The sequence below is a fragment of the Elephas maximus genome, chromosome 4 (genome assembly GCF_024166365.1).
Source record: "Elephas maximus indicus isolate mEleMax1 chromosome 4, mEleMax1 primary haplotype, whole genome shotgun sequence".
Lineage (NCBI taxonomy): Eukaryota > Metazoa > Chordata > Mammalia > Proboscidea > Elephantidae > Elephas > Elephas maximus.
In genome coordinates this window covers 106121627-106134748 of record NC_064822.1, presented here as the reverse complement: position 1 = coordinate 106134748, position 13122 = coordinate 106121627, and the positions used below count along the sequence as shown (strand labels likewise).

Below are 13122 nucleotides of genomic sequence, written 5' to 3'. Positions count from 1 at the left end.
GCTGTATGACATAATGCATTCTATCCATCCATCTGTTTATCTGTGTAATTGTAGTGTTGGCCCCATGATTCCTATCAGAACTGAACAAAGAAGATTTGATTGTAGCACAAGAAGAGACGGCATTAAAGAACACTCTAGGAGGTCTCGTGTCAGCCTGTAAGTGATCGCGCAATTTATCCTCGTATGTCAAAACGAGAAGACAATGTAAGTTCTTCCTAAGAGTTGACAGTGGAAAATATTTTCTGACGAAAGAAATCAATCAAGAGTGCCTAAGACACCTCCACAGTACTCAGCTGATTAGATACACAATCGAATGCTTACTACCTTGGCATTTAACAGCATGAAGAGGGCATGGTCAGGAGTTGCCTGGGCTCGCCACTGTAAAATCTCCGCCAGAAACTGGTGCTGAAGTCATAAAGCAGAAAAAAATAATCAGGATCCGCAACTTTTAAAAAGTTGTATGATGCATCTCCCATCTGTCCTTGACTTGTCCGTAAAAAGTCAACCCTCTGGAACACTCACCTTCCTTACTAAATCATTCTCTTCAATTTGCCCAAGATCCCTTCCTGCAGCTTGTGCTATGCGTTTCCCAGCAACCAGGTTCCCAACCATCACAGAAGCAGGGCCTACACCTGTAAGGAAAGGCAAAAATCAACACTCTGCAAGTGGCAATTCAAGCTACATATTCCCAAGGTGTGTCCAGACTGACCAAAATTGATTCAAACGTTCATTCAACACCTGACTGAGCACCCTTCTAGGCACTGGGAACATGGTGGTAAATAAGACAAAGCTTGTTTCTAGTGGGGAGAGGCAGTCAGTAAGTACATAGATCAATAAAGTCAGATAGTGGGAAGTGCTAGAAAAAATAAAATAGCACCATGGGACAGGGAGCGATGGGTAGCGGGAGGGGAACTTGGGTAGTTAGGGAGAGTCACTCTGAGGAGGTGGCAGTTGGCTGCATGGGTTCCTACTGATAAGTAATATCACCTGCTCCAATCATGATACAACCCTAAGAGTGCTTAACAGTAGTCCACACCTGGTCTGGAGAGAAATTTGCTGTCTATAAGGATGGAGAGTACATTTATCAGGAATGTCAGAAGTGCTTTATTAAAAGTAAACAATGAAATCCAGATTATGGAACATTCTACAAGACACGTGGCCTATATTGATTCTTTAAAAATATCTACGTCTTGAAAATAAAATAAGGCTGGGAACATCTACGTCTGTGACATGACAGCCAAATGCAATGATGCAAATGGAAGTGATCACGACTGGATACTGGGCTTTTAAAAAGCAGCTCTAATAGACAAAGCAGAGAAACTTGAATATGGACTATACAGTATGAGATGACAGTATTACATTCATGTTAAATTTTTTTAATATGATATGGCATTGTGGTTGATGTGAAAAAATTTAGGAGAACGCTTTTGTTCTTTGGAGATAAGTATTGAAATACTTAGGGGTAAAGTGTCATGATGTCTGCAACTTACTTCCAAAGAGTTCAGTAAAAAAAAAATGTTAACAAACGGTGAATCTGGGTGAAGGCATATAAAGTGTTCGTTGTACTTACTCTCTCAACTCTTCCAGAGATCTGACACATCAAAATAAAAAAGGGAGGAACACTCTTAACCATTTCTGAAAGAAAAAGTGCTAAGGCCTTGTATGGTATTCTTGACAGATTAAAGATTAAGACACTATTGTATCGAACTCAGAAGACAAGAAAACAAAGTTAACTGCCAGCTGAGTTTGAAGTAATGCTGATGCTATATTTACATTAAGATTAAATACCTTTTATTGTCCAAATCTGTTGGTCCTAAATATACTGAAACAGTTGGAATAAAATCATTTTTAAACCATATAATCTTTTTAAATAGGATAAATATTTGGGGAGGGTAGGAAACGGGATACAAGAATTCTCTGTACTTTTTGCAACTTTTTTGTAACTGTGAAATTATTTCAAAATAAAAAGTTAAAAATATTTAAAAATCAAACTTAAAAAGATAAAGTATGCCAACACTCTGCTTTAATCTGCAGAGTGTCTACCGCATTTCTAAGTAGAGAATGTACAAAATTCCTCCCTAAGAAACTGAACAATATATCACAGATACATCAGGTTGGAGACAGTCTTTATATAGACAGGCAGGGATTCAGAGTACATTTGATGGTGTAAATCGTCTAATCCTGGATTCACTTTACGAAAATAATAAAGGCTTGGCATTTAAAAAAGGGAATTTTGCAGTGTAGTTTAAAACAAAAATACTTCAGCACATGCTAAATGAAAACAGCAGCAACGTCTTGAAGCTTTTCTGTGTATGTTTTTGGATATGTCACAGAGAATAAAAAAATAACTAAAAGCAATAACATCCAAGAAGCTAATTGCTGACCCTTTGCTGTACTTGCAAATATGCCTTATTTTTCTCACAACACTCTGTAAATTTCCTGTGGCCAAGATTGCTAGTCATCAACTCCCATATATATTCTCTTCTTCTTCCTTAATAATGGTATCCCCAGTTTTTTAGCTGGCACATGCCTGGAATACAGACAATATTCTTTAGTATGGGACAATGGTATGTAAGAGGAAGCAATATGTGTAATTTCTAGAAAGTATGTTTAAAGGGGAAGAGTATTCCCTTCTTTGCCCTTTCTCCTATCTGCTAGCTGCGATATAGAAATGATGGCTGGAGGTCAGGGAGCCTACCTGGACTCTGAGGATAGCTGTGATTGTTTTCTTGTCTCACAATCCTTCCTTCCCTCCTTGCCTTGCTGTGGTTACATGGGAGAGTATGCTTCTCCGCCCAATTTGACTATGGGCATGATCTGACTTGTTTTGGAGAATGAAATGTTCAAAGTGACACAAACAAAAGGTTTAAATATGCTTGTGTAGTTTGGCTTGCCTGGTTGCTTCTGCCATCTGCCTTGAGAAAAATACGGCCCAGGCAGCTGCTAGTCCCATGATGAGACACATGGAACATTTCTGAACCCAACCTGCAGCGTGGAGCCAAGCCAAGTCCCACTGACCCCAGGCAAACCCAGCAGATCCAGAGCAGATCCACAGTCCCCAGAGGGAAAAAAATAAATGCTTGTCATTTTAAGCCACTGAGTTTTAGAGTTATTTGTTTGTTATACGGCATTTCTGTAACAACAGCTGACCCATCAACGTCAGAGAAGAAAGGTGGGAAGCTGGGACCACAATAACTAAGGAGTTACCATCGTAGCCCTGGACTACCTGTCTCTGGATTTCTTTCACTGGACATAGAAACTTATCGCTTGTTTAAGCTGCTGTTGTGTTTTTTGGAAACCTGCAGCCAAAACAAGTCCTAACTAACACATTTCCATTCTCTATACAACAGCTCTAATAAGCATCTCAATGAGACTTCCACCACGGGCTGCTGCACATCTTCATTCATTTTCCTCTTTCTCTCTGTTCTGTAACAACCTTACTCCTTACCCATTTCCACCTTCTTGTGTTTACTTCTCTTAAATCCTAACCTCTTGCACTAATCTCAGGTCATCTCCACTTCTGTCTACGCCACAATTTTCAAACTGCTTTGGTCCTTTCCCATATGCATCCTGCTAAGATGTTAGTGGGCAATCACAGCAGAAAGCAAAAATACTGAATCCAAACAATGTTTTCATCAGACAGGTAGATGTTATGCCTATAGGGGCTTAGAAACAATTCTTTTATATAGGTCTTATCATTTAATAAAATTGATTGAAATCTCGCTAGCAAAGCACTATGTCTTTTGAGCATCTACTATGATATGAAGGTTTTTTAGGAGAACGCTAAATTAAATGCTATTGAAAGTAGAATTTGCCACATGATGAATGCAGGGCATTGTGTAACAGGACTTGAGATGGAGAAGGATTTGTGTGTTTTATATATCTGTCATGTGCTTAGGCAGGTAACATGTTTGAAGATACTTCTTTTTATGTAACTCTTGATTAATAATGTACAGACTTCCTGGTTTCAACTGCCCCTTTAGAAGGCTGGAAACCCTGGTGGTGTAGTGTTTAAGGCTTTGGTTGCTAACCAAAAAGTCGGCAGTTCAAATCCACCAGGTGCTCCTTGGAAACCCTACGGGGCAGTTCTACTCTGTCCTATAGGGTCGCTATGAGTCAGAATCGACTCGACAGCAACAGGTTTAGTTTTGGCTAGAAGAAGAAGATTAGCCTCCCTAAACTCTTATTTCTACTAGCAGAAACTGATAAATATCAAACATACATAAGCTCAATACACAGTGATACTCAGATAAGGTTAGCTGACCATAACATCTAGATAAACAACTGTGATATGATCTTCAGTCACCTGGACAATCACAGTAACTACTGCAGAGCAGATTATATTAACATTTTAATATCCTGATAAAAAGTCCTAGAGTTAGAGGCTTTCTTTTAGGTTTTATTATTGTACGATATGTTTACCTTTCAGCAAAAGTTGTCTTACAGAAATATAATGAAATGCCACATCCCCTCTTCCCGTGTGGTCATCCCATTTTCATCTCCTTTTCTCAACATGTTTGGAGGCTGAGGTATACCGGGGGAAGAGGGGTGCGGATTTTGGCTTTCATGTGTTTTCAGGAATACACAAGACTAGAAGCCTCTCATGATATTTAACTTTACAATGAAAATGAAAAAGCATCATTAAAACTTGACAATTCCATGTGGGATTTAACAGACATTTTAACATGACTGATCATCAAGTAATTATTCCTTACCTTAGCCTCCTACTCAGCCCTGTAACCTAGGCCTGCTCAGAAATTAGGCAAAAAGTATAGAGTTGGCTTTTTTTTTTTCCCCACATGGCAATTCATATACTCTCAGCTGCATTTTGAACTCATAGGTATATGGCAAATGTGAAGCACACTGTTCATCTTGCGCTTATGATCCAGAATGTTTTTGAATTAAGTGTCTTGCTCCCCAGAGCCACAGATCCAAATTTTAGACCCCTAAAGCTAAAAAGGAAGGAGGGGTGGCTCTAGGTAAAAGACTCCCAACAGAAAGGCCGTACAGCGCAGTGATTCAGCGTGTGGATTTCGGCGTCAGAATTAGTATCAATCTCAGCTCTGCCACTAACTAACTGTATTTCTTTGGGCATGATATTTAACTTTTCTGATTTTACGTTCTGCATCTGAAAGTAGTTTTAGGATCACATATGTGAAGTGCTTAGCTAGTGTCTGGCACTTAGTAAGTACTCAAGAAATGCTAGTCTTAGTGTTATCAGAACCTTCCCTTACAGGGCTTGTTGCATTCTAGCTGCACAGTGGGATTCTGATTATCTTGGCCCCATACTTTACATCCACGAGAAAAGGAGGCATGCATACTACTGAGAATTACTCAGAAGAAGGTAGTAGTAAACTCAAAAAAGCCTATTCTCAATTCTTCCTGCTTCTGGTTAGCTGATGCTATTTCTTGTGTTACTTAGCCTCTGTAAAGTCAAATTCTAGAGAAAGAATCAAACTCAGAGAAGTCAGTTTCTTGAAGTTACAGTTTTGATGTATTACCTGGTTGCTTCTGCCGGGGCTTTGGCAGATTGGTCACACATGTATGTGGGCACATGAGGATATTGCAAGGATGCAGAGACCCCTCCAGAAAGAGCTGTTTCGTCTGAGATAAATGGATCCCTCCGAGTGGAGTTTTTGGCAGTGTATTGGCAGGCACCAGAGCAAGACAATAAACTCCCACTTGATGAATGCTGTCAATTGCCTAGAAAAATACAAAGAAAAATATTCAAGGAGGTTAATTTTACCACCTTTGACGTCCATTATACTACTCCAGTATTTTTCTTTCTCTATCCATTCTAGGTGTAGAATCTGGTCAATTATTAAGATCCCATATATGGTGGGATAATTTGGAAACACATAGTGATAATGGTTGCACGGTATGAAGAATGTAATCAATGTCACTGAATTTTACATGTAGAAATGTTGAACTGGTGAAATGTTTTGGTATGTATATTTTCATTGCAATAAAAAAAAAAATAATTAAAAAGAGAAAAGAAAAGATCCCATACATCTAAAGGTACCTAATCCTTCCTTTTAGCTATGGCAGAGACTAACAGAAGAGTGGCAAAATATAGGGTAAATGGACAGAGGTAGATACTGATTTGCAAGTTTCAACATGTTCTCCCAGTGATAATGTCAAGAGTCTAAAAATTTGTTTCAGTTCTTTTAATCTTTTAGCTGTCCAAAATAGCTCAATTAAATAGACGCTATGTATTTTTGTTAATAATACAACAGAAGCTTGCTAAATAGGCCCCCAGTTAAGTGATGTTACCATGAATCCCCTTTGCGAAACACCAGGGTGATCCCATCACACTGAACACTGGGGCCACAAGCTAGCCTCAGTGTCCCCCCACTCCGGCCATGTAACTGTATGCTAAGAGTCCACTGTCTTTCTATACCTGCTATGCCAACTGTTCTTGTTATTGTGTTTATGTAACAATTAAATATTATGTCAACTGATAAAACATGAGTACAAAAAGACAAAGAATTATGCTAGGTAAAGACTCATTAAAGGTGAGTTTCTTTAAAAAAAAGAAAAAAAAAAAAACCTCCACCGTTAATCGGTATGGACAAGAGGATTGTAAAAGGTAATCAAGTCACTTTTCAAACATGTTTCCCAGTTTATGTGTTTGGATGTGATTTATAGAAGTTGACTTGGAAGTAAAATCTACATCCTCATACAGAAAATGCTTTACATCAAATGAACGTACATTTTTAGGTTACATGTTAAAATGTAATATTTGAAGAGTTTTTCATTTTTCTGATTCGCTGTTTCAACCACCTCTTTAAATAAACTGGCCAACTATTAATACCAGTTTCAAATATATCACTTAAGAGGATTCTACTGTATTACCTGTAAGTCTTCCTGAAAAGGAGATATAATCTTAGGAGAATGGACTAACAATCCTAAGAGACAGACAAGGCCTTTTACTAAAACAAGCTAAAAAGGCAATCAAATAAGCTTAAAAATCATATTCCTTATTCTACTAACCTGCAGAGATGGCTGGGAAATGAAAAGTCTGGCAGTTTCTAAGCTTCTGGTATTTAGAATACAGAAAGTTAGCAAAGGTACTACATGTGGTCTGGATTTCCCACTGAAAACACAGTATTTGCTAAGTCCTCTCTTAACCACCTTTCCTTAGAAGGTGCTGAGTTAGGTGTTTAGTTGACATTACACACAGACCCGGAATTAAACAACCTCTGGGCTACAACCCACCAGAACATACGGTGTACTTTACTGCTCTACTATCGATCCCAGTGCCCCAAGCTGAGACATTACAGACTGGGAAAGCGATACGCTCTTATTTCATGCCCAGATCAGACCGAAAATGACAAGAATTTGGATTGGAAGGTTAGCACTGCATTTAATTCCTATAGTTCTTTTCCAAGGAAAAGCAACAAGTTAACTTGGGGCATTTCAGATATACAGTTTCCTGCAAAAGGAAAAAATGTGTAATTCATCGCAAGATTCTACCATTATGCCCCACAGTTCATTCTAAATGAAATAAAAAGGTTTTTTCTTTGTTTGGAAATATGAATGGCATGAAAATATTCTCTGTATAAGTCCAAATCTTAGCTATATTTCAGAGATCATCCCAGTCCCACCTTCTTCATGGTCTTTTTATTCTACTATAAATAGCATATACTACACCAGCTGCTAACTCAGAATCACAGATTCTCGGGCGACGAATAAATATTAAAAGTCATCTAAACCCATCACTCATCTTATGTTTGCATCATTTCTACAATGCTGCTACCGACTAGTTCATAAATCCAAATGCCCAGGCTGAAAAGTTACAGACACAGGGAACACTTCCAATAACGGGGAGCTGCTACGCCAAGGACAGTTCGTGCTTTGGCACCAGCCACCTACCCACCAAGTATCTACTGAGCCCACTATGACCATGTGCTAGCAGAGCTCCCAGGCTCTGCGGACTGAGCAGTCAACAAGAGAGATAAAGCCTTGGTCCTCACGGGGCTTATATTAAGTAAATGGAGAGAACAATTAATAAATATAAACAGATATGGTGAGAAATGCAAAATAAAGAAAACACAGAGTGAAGGGGGATGCTATTTAATACAAAGCAGGCCTCTCTAATCTTACTGGAGATTACACTGATGACTATTTTTGATGTTAAAAGTAATCACCATCATCATTTACTGGGTACACACATTATATACTTCAAATAATTATCTCATTTAATTCCTCCAACAGCTCTGTAGGATAAGATGATTTTATCTGCACTTTAAGAAAAAATAAAACAGTTGCCATCCAGTCGATTCTGAGTCATGGCGTGCAGGGAAGAGCTGCACCTGATAGGGTTTTCAAGGCTGTGACCTTTAGGAAGTAGATTCCCAGGCCTTCTCTTCTGATATGCCTCTGGGCAGGTTCAAACTGCCAATATTTCAGTTAGTAGTCAAGCGCTTATCCAATTAGGGCACCCAAGGATTCCCATCTCCACTTTACAAGTTAGGAAGTAAACTCGGTGATTTTTAAGTAACTTGCCTCAGGGCACGTATCTGCTATGGGGTGGAGCTGACAGTCAAAGTCAGATCTCTGTGATTCTACGTGACCACTGGGCTCTTTTCATCATTCTAGCCTGCCTCCCCACTAGAAATGTACCCCTTATAATGAACCCAAATCTTGTGCCTTCCCTAATGGTTTATCTCACCTAGTGTCTCTTCCAGCTACACTGTAAAGCTCCTTCAGAGTCAGAACAACACCTTATACTTTTCTGGCTCCTTTACTCTCTGGACACCACTTACGGTATGTGGTAAAATTCTAACTGTTGATTACTGCCAAAGATATGTTCCACATAAAACCAAAACCAAACCCACTGCCATCGAGTCGATTCTGACTCATAGCAACCCTACAGGACAGAGCAGAACTGTCCCATAGAGCTTCCAAGGAATGCCTGGTGGATTTGAACTGCTGAACTTTTGGTTAGCAGCCATAACTCTTAACCACTACACCACCAGGGTTTCCATTTTCCACATATGGACAGTTAAAACTTGTACGGATAGTAAACACATTAAAAAAAAAAAACCCAAAACCAAACCCGTTGCTGCTGAGTCGATTCTGACTCATAGCGACCCTACAGGACAGATTAGAACTGCCTCATAGGGTTTCCAAGGCTGTAAATCTTTAAGGAAGCAGACTGCCACATCTTTCTCCTGTGGAGCGGCTGATGGTTTTGATCTGCTGACTTTTCAGTTAGCAGCTGAGTGCTTTAACCACTGTGCCACCAGGGCGCCTTAGTAAACGCAAAAAGGCACACAAAAAAAGTGAAAGCATTTGCTGAGGCAAGTCTATTCAATTGTTCTTGGCAACTTGAGCAGAAATACGCTAAGTGAGCCACAAACAGAGATGGTGTTAACTACAGGCAGTTCCTGGATTATGTATGTCCAACTTACGGACAACTTGTACTTACCTATTAAAAAAAATTGAGTTAAATACAATGGTTTGTAGTAACGAACACACGTACTACTTTGTAACACTCACGAAACCACTGCATGGTTTGGAAATGTTTCTTAAATGTTTTATACGCATAGAAAGGTAAAATATATACTAAGACAAACATCTGACTAACTGATGCTAAATAAGAACCTCACGGACCTATTCCGAATTACCTACAAGTTCAACTTAAAGACAGACTTGGGATCAGATCTCATTTGTAACTCGCCTGGTACCTGATTTTGTCAATAGAACCCAGAATATCTGAGCTGCTATCTCTGATGACACAGCCAATCTGCCCTGACAAAGACTCCACAGCATGGCTCACCTGCAGCACACGGCTCATCCACTGGAAACTATCTTCCTCAGACGCATCGGGTCTTTGTTCCGCAACCACCACAATGCGCTCATCATAAAATACAGACACAGAAAACACAGCAATTCTAAGAGAGACAGATAAAACACATCAGGACACCCTTCAGAACCTAGTCCTATTTTCTTGTTTAGTTAGAGTTAAAGAGAAGGGACGACCCCACCACACTACACAGAAACGAGTCCCTTAGAAAATGCCACAATCATTACCATCAAAATGAGGACTCATTCATTCATCAAACATACATTAAAAACACGACTATCATGAATGTTGGGGATAGAGTGGTAAATAAGACAAAGTCCTTGTCTTCATGGAGCTTACACGTTAGAGAGACAGAACAAACAAATAAATGATGATGTTATGTTGTAAAATGCACTAGAAGAAAATTAAGGCAGGACAAGGGGTGGAGTGGTGTGCAGGGTGGCTAGGGAGGCCTTCCTGGGGAGCTGACACTGGAGCAGAGACCTGAATGAGGTGAGGAAGCGAGCCATGCGAAGATCTGGAGGAAGAGTTTTCCGGGCAGAAGGAACGGAAAGCGAAAAGGTTCTGAGGTAGGAACGAGCTTGGCAGGTTTGAGGAACAGCAAGAAGGCCAGTGTGCCTGGAGCAAAGTGGTGAAGCAGAGAGTGGTAAGGAGAGGTCAGACACAGGCACGGGCAGATCACCGCGGGCCTGGTAGGCCAAGGGAAAGAGTATGGATTCTGTTCCGAGTGAGGTCTCCGCTCAAATGTCCCCTTACTAGTGAGGCATCCCCAGACCACCTTATATAAAATAGCAAGCAACACCCCCATTCTCCCCATGTTTTATTTTTTTTTTTTAATAGCACTTATTACCATCTCACATGTTTTCCATTTCCCTGTTTACTTGGTTACTGTCTGTTTCCCCCAATGAGAATGTGAGCTTCACAAGGGCAGAGATTGGCCTGTTTTGCTCACTATTGCATCTTGAGCATCTAGAACAGCAGCACATAGTTGGTACCTAATATATATTTGTTGAACGAATGTATGAAAGAACAGAAGTCACTGGGGAGTTGAATATGCCAGTACGCTTGTCTCCTTCCTTCCTTCCATCCATACAGATTACTGAACACCAACCATATGCTGGGCACTGTGCTGAGTGCTAGGGACAGTACTGTGATCAAAGACAGTCATGGTTTAGAGCCCCGTGGAGTTCATATCTCATAGAAAGCCACGAAAAAACCCCTGCATTTCAAGAACAGGTTTTCCTGTGGTTTCACTGATTTTTCTTAATTCTTAAAAAATTAAAGGGACACCAAGGTTGCTTTCAGGATATTTATCCATCATTGTAACCTACTGAATAGGATATCAACAACTCAAATATGTAGCAGGTATCTCTTCTTGTAGTAATAAGCAAAGAAAAACCAATACCTAGTTGACTTTGTCTATGGAATTTGAAATTAGTACTTCATGTTAAAAATGGGGTACTAATAATTTGCTTAGAAGGGAGCTAAAGAAATAATTCTCAGATGTAAACTCCTACACAGTAGCATCTATCTCAAATTAGTCTAAATGGCATTAGTTCTGTATTGAAGGCATATAGGAAGTTCCATGTTTTAGAATTCTCTTCAGCCCTAAAGATTCAACAAATAGTAATAATTAAAAGCTGAAGTACAGGACATAGTTATAAATTAGTGTCTTATTCCTCTCATTATAGCCAAAGAAGCAGCTGTCTTAAAATATACATTCAAAGCCAGGCTTCTGATATGCTTAACCAAAAATAATCTAATCACTTAGAAAGAAAATCTGCAGAATACAACTCAAAGCACAATATAAAGATATATTTAGAATTAAGTAGAAGTGCTAACACTTGAACTTTGTACTACTCACCTTCCTCTATAAACAGTCTTTATTGATTCTACAGCCAGTCCAGTAGCAACAATGTCATCGGCATTATGCCTTCGACCACTAACCATCAGTAATCCATCTATTTTTCCAACCACAAACACCAAGCTACCCTGAAAGGTAACAATGATTTATCTTGATTTCCATGATAAAAGACATTTTACTTCCTGCTTGAAGTAAATCTCATCAGAAATATAAGAAAGAAAACAATACCACAATTGTATGGATTCTTAAGACATTGTTTAAAAACTCAACATCTGTGAAGTCAGGAGATATCTTACAATCAATGGGGATCTTACTGTACACAAGAAGGGAATTTATTCGTATTTATTCTTAGGGAGGAATTTTATAAGAAACAACCAGGGATTCTACTCAAGCATAGTTTATTTTACCAACTGCTATTACGTATTAGTTCATTTTCTGTACCTATTCAGTGGGTGGGTACACAGGAGAAAAATGTTAATTCATTTAATACTGGAATTAGGAAAAGATTGGGAAGATTGTTTCAGGCTTATAAAGGTGATGTTGCTTCCATCTGATAAGATTTTGTAGACAGTTTAAATAAAAAATGTCTTAGTTTGAAGAGGTAAAATGAACTGGAATAACAGAAGCAATAAACATCAACTCATTTCATGACATTCTCATAGGAAATTGTTTCAAACATGGATTAAGTGGCCCTGTAACAGTCTTGGACTAATAAGAATTTATTCTGTTCTGTGAATTAAAGTCCAAATATTTGGATCCATTGTATTAATATGAACGTGAAAGCATCACTGACCGGCCCGACAAACCCCAGCAATCCTGACCGGATGAATGGCACGTCCCCAACAGGAGCGCCTGCAGAATTCACTGGAATCACCTTAAAGAAAACAGGAAAAAAGTGAAAACCATCACTTTTTCCTTAAAAAAGTATTTGATTTTTCAAGTCTTTTTTTAAAAAAAATTACAACAGTAATACACGTATGTTGAAAATAAAAATTATATGAATACAGAATCCAGTAATCCAACCCCCTTAAGAGAGAGCAAACATTTATAGTTTGTTGCTTATCTCCCCAAACTTTTTTTTAAACACATTAACATATTAAGAGTTTGTTTTAAAAAAGGGATTGCACTATACACACTGTTTTGCAACCTGCTTTTTCACATACCTTGGATACCCTCCCAAGTTAGCAAGAACCTATATAGCTCATTTTATATAACAGCTCTGTTATACACCATCACATGCCGGATGTACAGCATAGCCCCTGGAGTCAGACATAGTTCGATTTTGGCTCTGCCACTCACCAGTAAGTGTGGGCAAGGTCCTGAACTTCTCAGAGCCTCAGTTTCTTCAGCTATAAAAATGGAGCCCACAATGCCTGGTGAACTGCTTCCATAAAGGTTACAGTCAAGAAAATCCTATGGAGCAGTTCTACTCTACAACAAATTGGAT

At 39.0% G+C, this 13122-nt stretch overlaps 1 protein-coding gene across 2 annotated transcripts in view; it reads right to left on the bottom strand.

The window, feature by feature from the left end:
* DIP2B (disco interacting protein 2 homolog B) overlaps positions 1 to 13122 on the bottom strand; it is a 224275-nt gene that overhangs the window by 26551 nt on the left and 184602 nt on the right. For both annotated transcript variants that reach the window (XM_049883095.1, XM_049883097.1), the window contains exons 20-25: positions 12469 to 12549; positions 11676 to 11803; positions 9785 to 9899; positions 5502 to 5703; positions 523 to 632; positions 325 to 405 (exon numbers count right to left, since the gene is read on the bottom strand). In XM_049883095.1, coding sequence (XP_049739052.1) covers positions 325 to 405; positions 523 to 632; positions 5502 to 5703; positions 9785 to 9899; positions 11676 to 11803; positions 12469 to 12549 — 717 coding nt within the window. The remainder of the gene's footprint in view (positions 1 to 324; positions 406 to 522; positions 633 to 5501; positions 5704 to 9784; positions 9900 to 11675; positions 11804 to 12468; positions 12550 to 13122) is intronic.